The sequence below is a fragment of the Mytilus galloprovincialis genome, chromosome 13 (assembly GCF_965363235.1).
Source record: "Mytilus galloprovincialis chromosome 13, xbMytGall1.hap1.1, whole genome shotgun sequence".
Classification (NCBI taxonomy): Eukaryota; Metazoa; Mollusca; class Bivalvia; order Mytilida; family Mytilidae; genus Mytilus; species Mytilus galloprovincialis.
Genome location: NC_134850.1, coordinates 5,509,701 through 5,526,147, shown reverse-complemented (window position 1 = coordinate 5,526,147; position 16,447 = coordinate 5,509,701). Strand labels below are relative to the sequence as shown.

The 16,447-nt window shown below is 33.7% G+C and overlaps 1 protein-coding gene across 1 annotated transcript in view; it reads right to left on the bottom strand.

Moving 5' to 3' along the window:
* Positions 1–16,447, bottom strand: part of LOC143057370 (uncharacterized) — a 99,152-nt gene that overhangs the window by 67,908 nt on the left and 14,797 nt on the right. The window contains exons 16-26 of the mRNA XM_076230675.1: positions 15,758–15,960; positions 14,316–14,638; positions 13,437–13,595; positions 12,988–13,130; positions 12,478–12,548; positions 11,872–12,038; positions 10,825–10,985; positions 10,140–10,329; positions 9,520–9,684; positions 8,594–8,773; positions 7,925–8,072 (exon numbers count right to left, since the gene is read on the bottom strand). Of these exons, the coding sequence (XP_076086790.1) occupies positions 7,925–8,072; positions 8,594–8,773; positions 9,520–9,684; positions 10,140–10,329; positions 10,825–10,985; positions 11,872–12,038; positions 12,478–12,548; positions 12,988–13,130; positions 13,437–13,595; positions 14,316–14,638; positions 15,758–15,960 (1,910 nt within the window). The remainder of the gene's footprint in view (positions 1–7,924; positions 8,073–8,593; positions 8,774–9,519; positions 9,685–10,139; positions 10,330–10,824; positions 10,986–11,871; positions 12,039–12,477; positions 12,549–12,987; positions 13,131–13,436; positions 13,596–14,315; positions 14,639–15,757; positions 15,961–16,447) is intronic.

The window sequence follows — 16,447 nt, the reverse complement described above, 5'->3', positions numbered from 1 at the left end:
TGACAAAAAGTTGTTCAATATTGACTATAAAGGACAATAACTCCTTAAGGGGTTCTCTGACAATTTTGGTCATGATGACTTATTTGTAGATCTTACTTTGCTGAACATTATTGCTGTTTACGGTTACAAGAGCGCAATTATTTGTTTACATTTTACCGGCAAGTTTTTTACCCCAAGATGGTACTCAGAATAGAATCCTATACGGCTTCTGATTGGTTGATACAGGATTGGAATTACATTTAATCGAAAGCTTATCCAATTAGGTTTAAAAATTGCCGAAAATCATATTCACATTTTACGAAGTATAGAAAATATCTTCAATTTCTGCACGTCGGAGCCATTAAAAATATGCCTTTTTCATTAAGCGAAAAAAGTAGACGATTTTTTTCAACTGCATTTTAAGTCAATTTGAGCCGCATGACCCTATATTTTTTTTTAGTTGTAATGCAACACCGGCATTTGTACTAACAGGAACTGCCATCCGATTTTCCCTAGTTTGTGTAGTCTTCGAGAAAAAAAATACGGAACACTAGTGGTACCCTATGGAAAATGCATTACGAATAATTGCGCTCTTGTAACCTATAGAGAAATGACACTTTTTTTTAACAAGGCTTTGAAAAATATCAAAAATTGTCATTTAGCTCGGAAAAAATGTGAAATTGTGAGAAACGGGATCAAATGGACTTTTCATCAACGTGAATTCATGCTATAGTCTGTTTCCTATTTGTATTTATTTCTATATCTGAATCTAGGGTGGGCTCGAATGTCGACAAAGTATGAAGAGAATGCAACGTTTTTGTGATATCTACTGTTTCTATCGGAAAAAGCATGTATTTATCTTGAATTTGAAGGTAAATTTTGGTTTTTAACCTTAACGACCGTGTCTCAGTTGCTATTCTAGCAAAAAGCTAATTTCGTGAAAATTGGCCAAAAGGGTCCCTAAGCAAATACCAACGATTTAGTTAAATTGCAAAGTAGAACTAGAGGCTCTAAAGAGCCTGTGTCGCTCACCTTGGTCTATGTGCATATTAAACAAAGGACACAAATGGATTCATGACAAAATTGTATTTTGGTGATGGTGATGTGTTTGAAGTTCTTACTTTACTGAACGATTTTGCTTCTTACAATTATATCTATCATGAACTTTGCCCATTAGTAACAGAGAACTATATTTGGTAAAAATTTACATAAATTTACCAAATTAATGAAAATTGTTAAAAATTGACTATAAAGGGCAATAACTCCTTAAGGGGTCAATTGACCATTTAGGTCATGTTGACTTATTTGTAGATCTTACTTTGCTGAACATTATTGCTGTTTACAGTTTATCGCTATCTATAATAGTATTCAAGATAACCAAAAACGGCAAAATTTCTTTAAAAATTACCAATTGGAGGGCAGCAACCCAACAACCAGTTGTCCAATTCATCTGAAAAATTCAGGGCAGATAGATATTGACTTGATTAACAATTTAACTTCTTGTCAGATTTGCTCTAGATGCTTTGGTTTCATAGTTATAAGCAAAAAACTGCATTTTACCCCTATGTTCTATTTTTAGCCGTGGCGGCCATCTTGGTTGAATGGCCAGGTCATCGGACACATTTTTTAAACTAGATACCTCAAAGATGATTGTGGCCTAGTAGTTTCAGTGGAGATTTTGTAAAAGATTACTTAGATTTATGAACTAGAGGCTCTAAAGAGCCTGTGTCGCTCACCTTGGTATATGTGAATATTAAACAAAGGACGCAGATAGATTCATGAAAAATTGTGTTTTAGTGATGGTGAAGTGTTTGTACATCTTACTTTACTGAACATTCTTGCTGCTTACAATTATCTTTATCTATAATGAACTTGGCCAAGTAGTTTCAGTGGAAAATATTAGTAAAAATTTACAAATTTTATGAAAATTTTAAAAAATTGACTATAAAGGACAATAACTCCTTAGGGGGTCAATTGACCATTTCAGTCACGTTGACTTATTTGTAAATCTTACTTTTCTGAACATTATTGCTGTTTACAGATTATCTCTATCTATAATAGTATTCAAGATAATAACAAAAAACAGCAAAATTTCCTTAAAATTACCAATTCAGGGGCAGCAACCTAACAACCAGTTGTCCAATTCATCTGAAAATTTTAGAGCAGATAGATCTGGACTTGATAAACAATTTTTTCCACTGTCAGATTTGCTCTAAATGCTTTGGTTTTTAAGTTATAAGCCCAAAACTGCATTTTACCCCTATGTTCTATTTTTAGCCATGGCGGCCATCTTGGTTGGTTGGCTGGGTCACTGGACACATTTTTTTAAACTAGATACCCCAATGATGATTGTGGCCAAGTTTGCTTTTATTTGGCCCAGTAGTTTCAGAGGAGAAGATTTTTGTAAAATATAACTAAGATTTACGAAAAAAATGGTTAAAAATTGACTATAAAGGACAATAACTCCTAAAGGGGTCAACTGACCATTTTGGACCTGTTGACTTATTTGTAAATCTTACTTTGCTAAACATTTTTTCTATTTACAGTTTATCTCTATCTATAATAATATTCAAGAAAATAACCAAAAATAGCAAAAATTTCCTTAAAATTACCAATTCAGGGGCAGCAACCTAACAAAGGGTTGTCCGATTCATCTGAAAATTTCAGGACAGTTAGATCTTGACCTAATAAACAACTACCATCCTGTCAGATTTGCTCTAATTGCTTTGGTTTTTGAGTTATAAGCCAAAAACTGCATTTTACCCCTATGTTCTATTTTTAGCCATGGCGGCCATCTTGGTTTGTTGTGCGGGTCACCGGACACAATTTTTAAACTAAATACCCTAATTATGATTTTGGCCATATTTGGTTAAATTTGGCCCAGTAGTTTCAGAGGAGAAGATTTTTGTAAAAGATAACTAAGATTTACGAAAAATGGTTAAAAATTGACTATAAAGGGCAATAACTCCTAAAGGGGTCAACTGACCATTTTGGACCTGTTGACTTATTTGTAATTCTTACTTTGTTTAACATTTTTTTTATTTACAGTTTATCTCTATCTATAATAATATTCAAGATAATAACCAAAAACAGCAAAAATTTTCTTAAAATTACCAATTCAGGGGCAGCAACCTAACAACGGGTTGTCCGATTCATCTGAAAATTTCAGGGCAGTTAGATCTTGACCTGATAAACAATTTTACCCAATGTCAGATTTGCTCTAAATGCTTTGGTTTTTGAGTTATAAGCCAAAAACTGCATTTTACCCCCATGTTCTATTTTTAGCCATGGCGGCCATCTTGGTTGGTTGGCGGGGTCACCGAACACAATTTTTAAACAAGATACCCCAATGATGATTGTAACCAAGTTTGGTTGAAATTAGCCCAGTAGTTTCAGAGGAGAAGATTTTTGTAAAAGTTAATGACGGACGACGACGACGACGGACGACGGACGACGGACGACGGACGACGGACGACGGACGACGGACGCCGGACGCCAAGTGATGGGAAAAGCTCACTTGGCCCTTCGGGCCAGGTGAGCTAAAAATGGTTAAAGATTGACTATAAAGGGCAATAACTCCTAAAGGGGTCAACTGACCATTTTGGTCATGTTGACTTATTTGTAGATCTTACTTTGCTGAACATTATTGCTGTTTACAATTTATCTCTATCTATAATAATATTCAAGATAATAACCAAAAACAGCAAAATTTCCTCAAAATTACCAATTCAGGGGCAGCAACCCAACAACCGATTGACCGATTCATCTGAAAATTTAAGGGCAGATAGTTCTTGACCTGATAAACATTTTTATCCCATGTCAGATTTCCTCAAAATGCTTTGGTTTTTGAGTTATAAGCCAAAAACTGCATTTTACCCCTATGTTCTATTTTTAGCGGTGGCGGCCATCTTGGTTGGTTGACCAGGTCACGCCACACATTTTTTAAACTAGATACCCCAAAGATGATTGTGGCCAAGTTTGGATTAATTTGGCCAAGTAGTTTCAGAGGAGAAGATTTTTGTAAAAGATTACTTTAATTTACGAAAAATGGTTAAAAATTGACTATAAAGGGCAATAACTCCTAAACGGGTCAACTGACCATTTTGGTCATGTAGACTTATTTGTAGATCTTACTTTGCTGAACATTATTGCTGTTTACAGTTTATCTCTATCTATAATAATATTCAAGATAATAACCAAAAACAGCAAAATTTCCTCAAAATTACCAATTCAGGGGCAGCAACCCAACAACCGATTGACCGATTCATCTGAAAATTTTAGGGCAGATAGATCTTGACCTGATAAACATTTTTATCCCATGTCAGATTTCCTCAAAATGCTTTGGTTTTTGAGTTATAAGCCAAAAACTGCATTTTACCCCTTTGTTCTATTTTTAGCCGTGGCGGCCATCTTGGTTGGTTGACCAGGTCACGCCACACATTTTTTAAACTAGATACCCCAAAGATGATTGTGGCCAAGTTTGGATTAATTTGGCCAAGTAGTTTCAGAGGAGAAGATTTTTGTAAAAGATTACTTTAATTAACGAAAAATGGTTAAAAATTGACTATAAAGGGCAATAACTCCTAAACGGGTCAACTGACCATTTTGGTCATGTTGACTTATTTGTAGATCTTACTTTGCTGAACATTATTGCTGTTTACAGTTTATCTCTAACTATAATAATATTCAAGATAATAACCAAAAACAGCAAAATTTCTTCAAAATTACCAATTCAGGGGCAGCAACCCAACAACCGATTGACCGATTCATCTGAAAATTTCAGGGCAGATAGATCTTGACCTGATAAACATTTTTACCCCATGTCAGATTTGCTCTAAATGCTTTGGTTTTTGAGTTATAAGCCAAAAACTGCATTTTACCCCTATGTTCTATTTTTAGCCGTGGCGGCCATCTTGGTTGGTTGACCGGGTCACGCCACACATTTTTTAAACTAGATACCCCAATGATGATTGTGGCCAAGTTTGGTTTGATTTGGCCCAGTAGTTTCAGAGGAGAAGATTTTTGTAAAAGTTAACGACGACGGACGACGACGACGGACGACGACGGACGACGACGGACGACGACGGACGACGACGGACGACGACGGACGATGGACGCCAAGTGATGAGAAAAGCTCACTTGGCCCTTCGGGCCAGGTGAGCTAAAAATTGATCTTGGCATTGAATATCGTAGTCCAAGAATAGTTTCTCTTGCCAAAGTAGAAATAGTATCATATTTGCAACATTTGGAAAAACTATAGTCTGTTTCAAAAACGTGTTTTTTTTAAGAAATGGTTTCATATATAGCCATTCTTCAAAATTCGATGTAGCTTTTCCATATCAAAACGGTTTTGTCGACAATATGATCAGTGCTGGATGACCTTCGAAAAATTAGGCCAATAAATTAACATTATCTTCATGTCTCTTTGACCAGTACCGTATTTGGTGAAAAAATCAGTTCCAATTTTAGGCCTGATCGGCGGGCAAAAACTAATTCTCCAAATTCAGAGAGTGATCAGATAATGTTTTCAAGATGTGATATCATCTAGATAGACGCCAGCGCGACTTTTGGCGCGGGCGCTTTATTTTCGGAAATTTTTTTCCCTACCGTATAGGTTACAAGAGCGCAATTATTTGTTTACATTTTACCGGCAAGTTTTTTACCCCAAGATGGTACTCAGAATAGAATCCTATACGGCTTCTGATTGGTTGATACAGGATTGGAATTACATTTAATCGAAAGCTTATCCAATTAGGTTTAAAAATTGCCGAAAATCATATTCACATTTTACGAAGTATAGAAAATATCTTCAATTTCTGCACGTCGGAGCCATTAAAAATATGCCTTTTTCATTAAGCGAAAAAAGTAGACGATTTTTTTCAACTGCATTTTAAGTCAATTTGAGCCGCATGACCCTATATTTTTTTTTAGTTGTAATGCAACACCGGCATTTGTACTAACAGGAACTGCCATCCGATTTTCCCTAGTTTGTGTAGTCTTCGAGAAAAAAAATACGGAACACTAGTGGTACCCTATGGAAAATGCATTACGAATAATTGCGCTCTTGTAACCTTACAGTTTATCTCTATCTATAATAGTATTCAAGATAATAACCAAAACCTGCAAAATTTCCTTAAAATTACCAATTTTAGAGCAGCAACCCAACAACGGATTGTAGGATTCATCTGAAAATTTGTGAGGGGATAGATCTTATTCTGATGGACATTTAAAACTTGAAAGATTTGCCCTAAATGTCTTAGTTTCAAAGATATAAAGCAAAAACTGCATTTTACCACTATGTTCTAATTTTAGCCATGTCGGCCATTTTGGTTGGTAGGTGGGGGTCATCTGACACATTTTTAAAACTATATACCACAATTATGATTGTGGCCAAGTAAGTTTAAATTTGGCCCAGTAGTTTCAGAGAAGAATATTTTTGTTCAATTTTAAAAAATGAAGAAAAAGTTGTTAAAATTGACTATAAAGGGCAATAACTCCTTAAGGGGTTGACTGACAATTTTGGTCATGTTGACTTATTTGTAGGTCTTATTTTGCTGAAGATTATTGCTGTTTACAGTTTATCTCTATCTATAATAGTATTCAAGATAATAACCAAAAACTGAAAAATTTCCTTAAAATTACCAATTCAGGGGCAGCAACCCAACAACAGGTTGTGCGATTCGTCTGAAAATTTCAGGGCAGATAGATTTTGACCTGATCAACAATTTTACCCCATGTCAGATTTGGTTTTAAAGATATAAGCCAAAATATACATTTTACCCCTGTGTTCTATTTTTAGCCATGGCGGCCATCTTGGTTTGATGGCCAGGTCATCACCACACATTTTTTAAACTAGATACCCCAAGGATGATTGTGGCCAAGTTTGGTTAAATTTGGCCCAGTAGTTTCAGAGGAGCAGATTTTTGTAAAGGTTAACTGACGACGACAATGAACGAGACGCCAAGTGATGAAAAAAGCTCACCTGGCTCGCGGGGCCAAGAAAATACTTGAGTAAAAAAGTACTTTAATGGTTTAGTGTAAAACTTTCTATACTCACAGAATCCACAAAAATACCAACAAATAATAATAATTCCACAGTAGTGTACAAATATTACATCTGGTACCGTTAATGTTATTACTACCACTGGGTCGATGCCTCTGCTGGTGGACTGTTAGTCCCCTAGGGTATCACCAGCCCAGTAGCCAGAACTTCAGTACTGGCATGAAAATACGGATTTCTAGTGTTATTAAAATTTGCTGTTACAAAATGTTAGAAATTATTATAAATTAAGGAATGTATCTCCCTCATGCAAAGCTCTGATTCCTTTCACGGATTTGGCTATACTTTTTGGACCTTTTGGATTATAGCTCTTCATCTTTTATATAAGCTTTGGATTTCAAATATTTTGGCCATGAGCATCACTGAAGAAACATGTATTGTCGAAATGCGCATTTGGTGCAGGAAAATTGGTACCGTTAATGTTATTAGTTGTTATTAGATCATGCTGGCGACATCACAGTACAATTGGGCAAGTGTTGAAACAAAGAGTTTTTAAATTTCACAGGCAGTACATAGACTGAGTATGTGCAAAAGCATATAAGACAAGGATCGTCACAATCTTGGAATTGGGATAATTTCTCAAAAATTGGGTGTTTTCTGTGGAAAAAAGATTGTTTCAAAAAACAAATTTAGGAAGTACAAAACACTACATTACGTATCTGGTATCTATGATGAGTTTATTTACGTCGTATCACAAATGTTTCTGACTTATTTCGTTTCAGAGGAGTAGCAGCTCAATGAAATAGGTCTCTTTCTTCTAAATGGATGGCAGATCAACAGAATGTTTTAAGAATCAAACTTTTCCAGTTGATTGGCCAATCTTCATTACCATAAGAGCCTAAGTTATTTGATACAATTTCTATTACTCCTTTCTATTAAACTTACTCTTGTATTCCTGTATATCAAGCATTGGGTCGTCTGCTATATCAAGGTCGTCTGGTTGACTGATGATCCCATTGGTCAGAGTAGGACTGGTATCCAACTGTTTCTGTCCTGCTACACCCACAATGGTACCAGCTGCAATGGTTTCTCCCTAGAACAGATAAAAGACAATGGTGACCCAATAAGGATGGACGTATAAACAAAAGTATAGGATTTTTTCATAAGTATGCTAATGTATTCCATTCAAAGGTTATTGCAAAGAGAAACACTAAGTGATGGAAGTTAATAGTGACATATTACATAAGGGTGGCATTGGCCTATAAAAATATCAATATGCCATATCAAGATGTATACCGTACTGTGAATTTAATTTTTTTGGATAACAATTTCCATAAATAAAAGGAAAAAATCTATCTTTCTAATAACTGATAACATAGTTCTGACAATTTTCACTGATTTTATAATACTTAATTATCAGACTTCAACAGTGCATTTTAAAGTTACTGTAAAAAATCTACTAAAAAGAATAATTTTGTTAAGAGACCAGCTGAAACACAACTCCAGGTGCAGGATTTTTTTGCTGTGTTGAAGATACATTGGTGGCCTTCGGGGCTGTTATCTGCTTTTTGGTCAAGTTGTTGCTATTTGACACATTCTCAATTTTAGTAGTACCTTATATTCCAGTTTGAAGTCATCACAGATCTGAACCCATTGTGGCATCTCAAACATTCTGGTTTGTAGAAACCTTGTTGGATCTATAAAACCTCCTTCCCTCTTCATGGCAACATGGATATGATTGGAGGAATTACATGGTGAGGCTACAGCTAATCCAATAGGAACGCCTGCTGCTACCTGTATTGACCAATCAAATTTTTATATAGACAATATCATAAGCAGCCATAATTGAGATATTTATTTAATTATTATTTTTGTTATCTAGTTTAAGGAAATATGCAAAACAAGGATTGAGGTTACAAGACATTTTTGGGGCCCTTTATAGCTTGCTGTTTAAACATTTTGGTGTGAGCCAAGGCTCTGTGTTGAAGACTTATAATTGTTTACCTTTACAAATTGTAACTTGGGTGAAGAGTTAACTCACTGGCACTCATACCCCGTCTTCCTTTATCTGTGATATTTATTGAAACCCTGATCCCTCAATTTATCATATTTCCATGTAAAATGAACTGGAAAGTTTAAATCAATAGCCTTATTTGACATATTGTACAATTTTTTCAGCATAATGAACATATGTTTCAAGTTGACATAGGACCAAAAAATAGGAGGAACTCACAGATCATAGGTATTTTGTAGGTACCATTAGGTTTTACATTAGTTATGATGATGGTTGTATCCCTTATGGATCCTCTATGTATAACTTACACTCTTTTCTATGTAGAGGTTGTCTGAGGGATGCAGGATGGTACCATTAGGTTTTACATTAGTTATGATGATGGTGGTATCCCTAATGGAACCTCTATTTATAACTTACCCTCTTTTCTATGTAGAGGCTGTCTGAGGGATGCAGGATGGTACCATTAGGTTTTACATTAATGATGATGATGGTGATATCCCTTATGGAATCTCTATTTATAACTTACCCTCTTTTCTATGTAGAGGCTGTCTGAGGGATGCAGGATGGTACCATTAGGTTTTACGTTAGTTATGATGATGGTTGTATCCCTAATGGAGCCTTCATCTGTCTGAATCACAATCTCATTGCTACTGTTCCCTAACATTAGTAAACCAGCAAATGGAGCTACAACCTATCAGAGAAAAAGAAACTGACTGAATCATTTTTTTAAAAAACACATATGTTTCCAAGACTTGAATTGCTGTTTCCTCTATCCTGATATGAGAAATAATTAAACTTTTTTCAGATTTAGTTAATTCAATATCACTACATGCCTAATGTGAATATTTCTCTCCAAATAAAGTGATATGCTAGCTATAAGTGTTTAAAAGCTATTGATTCAGTGCTTCAAGTCATCCCATGTCACATCTTTTTATCAATCAATTGCTTTATGAATTAGAGAAAACACTGAATCCAGAATTTCTGAAAAAAATAAAGCATTCATTCCGAATTCCAAAAAAAATAATCATGAATTTCCCCAAGTCCTAATATCCAATTCCTGCAAAAAAAGGCCAAATCCTGACATCCCCCTCAAAAAAGGTTATTTTGACCCTCATGGGTAGAAGAAAATCTATAACATTAACTTACCACACTGTCAGGCAGACAAACTAAATCTACACCAGGAGACCAGTACTCAGTGCTGCCATCTGCTGTCAGTTGTGAAGGATAAAATCCTGATCCTTTACAAGTGTCGTCTGCTAAGCGATAACGTCTGGGAAAATCTGCATGAACTTTGGCTCCAAATATTGTATCAATCACTGATTGACCAGCCTCATACCTTAATTATAAGAAATTAAGGAAGACATATAAGAATAAAAGAAATGCATAACCCAGAATAAGGTAGAATGGGAGTTAAAACGCTTTTCCAGATAAAGCTGGCACAAAATATATTGTGTAAGAATAATACATGAAAAAGAACTTGATTTTATCTATAATTGATTCTTATCTCTAATTCACATCTATAACATACTGTGGATTCATTTATTTTTCTTGGGTACCAATTTTTGGAGAATTGTGGATATTTGATTTCATGGTTTTGTTGAAGTCTGCACAAAATACAATACAATAGCAATTTGTTCTTCATTGAACATTTAAATTCATGGTTAATCTGTACCAATAAAATCCACAAAAATTGATATCCCAAGAAAAAGCATGAAGAGAAAAAATTGAAAACTGATTTGCTGGAATGACGGGTGGACAGACAGACAGCCAGAGTGCAACCTAAAGTCCCCTTCAACCATGTTGGTAGGAGAATAATCCACAGTTCTCTTACCTTTCTTTCAATACAGCTTCGGCTTCTTTGACTTTTTTTATCCACACAAACATATTGTATGATTTGTTGACAAACGTATCAGCCATGTTGATCAGAGGTTCCAACATTCCAGGAATATCAATCGATGTCAAATTATCCAAAATTTCTTGTTTAAGTTCTTTCTGTAAACAAAATAGAAAATTTAACATTAAAACTTTTCTTATCTTTTCCCATTTTTCTTGAAATTTTAATGAATAGAATACCATAACTGTGTAAACCTTAAATATGAAATGTATAAACTAGAGGCTCTAAAGAGCCTGTGTCGCTCACCTTGGTCTATGTGAATATTAAACAAAGGACGCAGATCGATTCATGACAAAATTGTGTTTTGGTGATAGTGATGTGTTTGTAGATCTTACTTTACTGAACATTCTTGTTGCTACAATTATCTCTATCTATAATGAACTTGGCCCAGTAATTACAGTGGAAAATATTTTCTAAAAATTAACAAAAATTTATGAAAAATGTTAAAAATTAACTATAAAGGGCAATAACTCCTTATGGGGTCAATTGACTATTTTGGTCATGTAAACTTATTTGTAGATCTTATTTTGCTGAACGTTATTGCTGTATACAGTTTATCTCTATCTATAATAATATTCAAGATAATAACCACATTTTTTAAACAAGTTATGAAATGTATAAAATGTATAAAAAAGGAAAGGAAGCTCACGTCAATAGATATAAACAATTCTGACACCAAAGTTTCATGCAAATGGGTTAAATAGTTTTTGAGTTATTGTCCCATATTTTGACCACGGATGGACAACATATACCATATACAGTACAGTAAACTATTGTATTTAACCAATGATGTGTTTATTTTTATGATAATAAATCAGATCTTATAAGCAAGACTGCTATAGTGATTTGGCCTTTTTACTTTTTTGATTCAAGTGTCTCTAATGAGTCTTTTGTTAACAAAATGCATGTACAAAAAGTAAAAGCCTGGTATGTTTGACGAGATTTTTTTCACACTAATCCACTCTGAAAGAGTTTCCCATGTACCTCTGTAATTGCATTCTGGGTAAACAATGCTACTGGATCTTCATTCTCTAAGTACCCTGGTTCCACCCATGTCTGACCATTTTCTGTAACTGCTGCTGTTATGTTGGCTGCAAAGGCTTCATATATCTCATACTCTGTGTCTAAATCCCACCAGTAAGGTTTACTATCTAAATATTGAATAAAAAAGATAAAACAAAATTTTTAATTTCATTGCAATCAACAAAAAGTAAAATTTTGAAATTGTTTGAAAATTGAGTTGTTATAAGAACCATATAAGACAGTTCATAATTTATCTTTTATTTCATATTTAAACATGTTGAATGTTCCTTAACCCAATTAGAATTGTGTACATGTAAATGTGCACGTGCATAAGGTCGATTTCTATTCTACTCAGCTCATATATTGATTCACCATTGCAAGCAATACCAAAAATTCAAATTGATAAAAAAAATCCTCGTCTTAGTTTCAAAGAAGTCACCTTGTTTCTCTTTTCATATAACAGTTCTGAAATTTTCATATGTATGAGTGCATTAAAGATTCACAAAATAAAAAATTCAGATTCCCAAATCATCATTGGGTTTTCAAGACAAATGAGGTCAATAATACCTTTCAGAATAAGGCTTGCTTCTTGTATTTTGGTTCTAGAGTCTGTAAGAGCCTTCACCGCAACTGATATCCTAAAAGAAAAGATATAAAAACAAATAAGTGTTGACCTTAAATCAAGGTTAAAAAGCAATATTCAATATAAATATTTTTCAATAATTAAAAAAAGTTGGACAATTATAAAGGATAAATGATAAAGGACTGTTCCAAAAATAATAAAAAATGGAACCAGGGATTGCACTGCAGGATCTCATGTATTGCTGAGTGTTATCTATGTTTTTGGATAGTGAAAATGTACAGTGAAATTTTAATTTGCCACTATGGGTGGTAACCCCATTTTTAAAGGACCTTCCTTGGGTACCATGTATGTTTGATGGAGCAGCCTGAAATAAATGCTCAACATATCAATAATATTTTTAAAAGTTGCAAAAATTACAATGTAGCTTCATTAAAATCTATCATCAAAACTTTTAAATATGATATTTTGAAAGAACTTCATTTATAAAAACTTACTCCATAACACCTTTGTTAATTTTCGCCATGGATGATTTGGGGTCTGTAACAAAGAACTTGATGCCATCAATAACTTCAGCCACACCTTGGTAGATCATTCTGGTATTGTATGGAATTACCACGGTAACTGGCTCCAAGAGCCTCTGTAAAACAATATTGATTGTTTTATACAATTTTCTTTATTGTGTTTCTTGTTTTTGTGATTTTTTAAATGATGGACAAAAATGCATGAATAATTGTTGAGATTTTCAGGAAAATTTGTATGCAGATGTATGTATTTGATATCTGAATGAGAGTTCTTATTATTGCGATGCTTTATCACATCATTTGCAAAATTAATAAAAACCTCGCAATAATTTCTGAACGTTCAGTATCCTTTTATAAACAGTATTTTGTTGTTTTTTTACATAAGCTTTCGATTGCCACTAAAAAAAGATCCATAAACTTACGTTGTAGAAGTTGGTGACATCTGTTTTAACATCATTCAACAAAGATGTTATTTTCTTAATCAGATTCTGTAAGGGATGGAAGATTGGAGTAAATTCAGCTTCATCAATCTGTCCTAGAATAGTGAGTGTGTTACTGGCCTGGTATCTTAACTCCCACACCTAGAAAAAAATCATTTCATTCATGTAAGAGATACCTACATCTGATAAAGATATATTCTAGCTGTGTTGAAGACCCATTAGCGGCCTTCTACTGTTTTGTTCCTTGCTTGAGTTGGTGTCGCTTTGACACATTCCCCCTTTTCATTCTCAATTTTAAAATATTTATCTTTTATTTCATATTTATGTTGAGAAAGGAAACTTATCAAAAACAAAAATTAAACAAATTGTTCCATAATTTCTATTAAATAAAAGATGTAAATCCTATTTTCAATATTGACAATCTATATTAAATATGTTTCCAGTTGTAGAAGATAAGAAAAATAACTTCATCTCTTTTGTATATGTTTAACAAGATTATAAATAAAATTCCTGTGACCCTGAGCTATTCAAGAATGAAAGTTGATTTGCTGCCAAATTGACTCTCTATATCATAATAAAACTCTTAACAACCATGTACAACATACATGACAGGCAAGAGACATTTGTATAATGAATATATCCTTGTCTCATGGTTTTTCATGCTATTAAGAATGCATTGTGAGGTCAGGATTTTCATTGAAAAACATGCATAGTACAACATCATATGTAGTATGAAAAACTATTTTACAAAAAATACCACCCCTCTCATACAAAAATATTGGTATTTTCAAACAAGTGATTTGATTATCTCCCCTTTGTATGAATGGGTATAAATATATTAACTTGTAACCAAATACTCACTTTACTCGGTAAGTCTTCAAGTGCAGCTGACATTTCTGCTGCAAGTTCTCTCACTGTAGGAGGACCCGCTATTATTACACGGAACATATCAACGCCAACCACAAGTCCACTGATTATTCCCTGAATGTTTTTATCAAATTCTTCAGCCATGTCCGCCACATTTTTCATTTCAAATTCTTGGAATAAGTTAACATTGTATTGTGACTGTCCTTTGAAACAAATCCTTCCAGAGAAGAAATCAATGTTTTCATTGACCACGCCCAAATGTAATCGTGTATAGACTTCCTGTTGCATGCTAATTTTGGCAATATCACACAAAGGAACTGTTCAAATAAACAAAAGTCCATACTTATTGTTTACACAAACAAAGATATCTAAGGCAGCAACCATTTGATTTTCTGGGGGGGGGGGGGCTATGTATTTTTTTTCTGGACAAAGTCGAAAAACAATTTTTTTTCTTTCAATTTTAGCATTACATATAGTGGCAGCTGAGGGTGAAACAAACAATTTTTTTCCCCAGGGTCAAAAACAAATTATTTTTTCTCCAAAAACTGGCAACAAACTTTTTTTTCCAAAAAAATCCATAGCCCTCCCCCACCCCAGAAAATCAAATGGTTGCTGCCTAGCCCTAAGCATGTACATGTATATTCCTAATGATACACATTTTCACATTAATTTTTGTCAAAGTTAAGTTCAGTACATTGGAACAAAGCAAGAAACTTTTGTACTAACTGATAATTTGATATAATTGAATAGGCTACTTTTTTGGTCAGCTTGATTTCATAAATGACTTTGAGTGTACACCGTTTTTTTTAAATGAGAGTCTAATCAAGAATAACAAGTGTTGTTGGGCTAAGCATAATAACCCTGCTGTATAAAAGTATTGATAAGAAAAGAGCACACATATTACTTCTCATCACTGTTCAGTAGTTTTGGAGAAAAGTGTCAAAAAAATATTTGTTGGACCAACAGGCAGACAAATGGAAACACTTTGGTTGGCTTGCTTGCTGCGTTTGTATTAATATTTACTACTCAATCTTTGTTATTAAAATTGACATCTTCAAACAATATATGTCATAAATATAGGCATATTTTAACCTGTAAATATTATATTTAGATTTAAATGGATGTTTATATACCCATTACAATTGTACAATATACAAACAAAGCAGACAAGCTTACTAAACTCTTGCTCCACATACATTAGGAAATTAGCTCTTATTTTGAACTTTGATTGATTTGCCTTTTGTTGATCATGAATCAATGGATGCACGTGTTTTAAAAAAATTAAGTGGTTTGCATATATATGGTATAGAAGTTTGTGACCTGATGCAAAATATTTGATAAGTTTACCATTGCTAATAATAATCGAAAAATTTCAGCTTTATTTTGAAAAGCTTCAAGAAATAGTAATTCTGATATCTTTCAATCTCTCAAATTACCTATTTTAAGATCCATCAGATTGGCCATAGTCACTCCAAACGATGCTCCAATAGAAGTGGATCCTACCATTTTCCTCCATTCTACTGTAGGAGATTTCAACCTGTATTCTGTTGTTTCAGAGGAAAAAGATCTACGTGAACGGTGATGTACTGTTATGTCCTCAATTCCCAGTTGTTCAGGATTCAAGGAGTTACTGCTATCACTATTACAAAATATAAATTTTACATCAAATATAAATTGAATAACAATAAAATCTTTACCTTAAGGTGGTACCCAACACTTTCACTAAAATTAATTTGGCTCGTTTAATTTTCATAAAATTTTGACACAGTATTTACTTTGACCCTTTAACAAAAATATAAAAAAATCAAAAAATTTGAACCAACCGTTTAATTAGAAAAATTACACTGGTTATATAGCAGTTTGACAAACACTTATTTTGATCACTGAGATGCTTAATATTCCCTCAACAACACAACATAATTAAAACGTTCTGCTGATTTTACAGAGTTATCTCCCTGTAGTGTTAGGTACCACCTTAACAAGTCAAGAACAGCAATCTAAGGTCGAAGGTTAAGTATGAGAAAATTTTCATAAATGCTCTAATTGGTAAAATAAGCAAGTGACATATTGTCAGTCTTATTTGTTTAATTGTGTTATTTACAAAACTCAGAAATGGCAAATGTTAG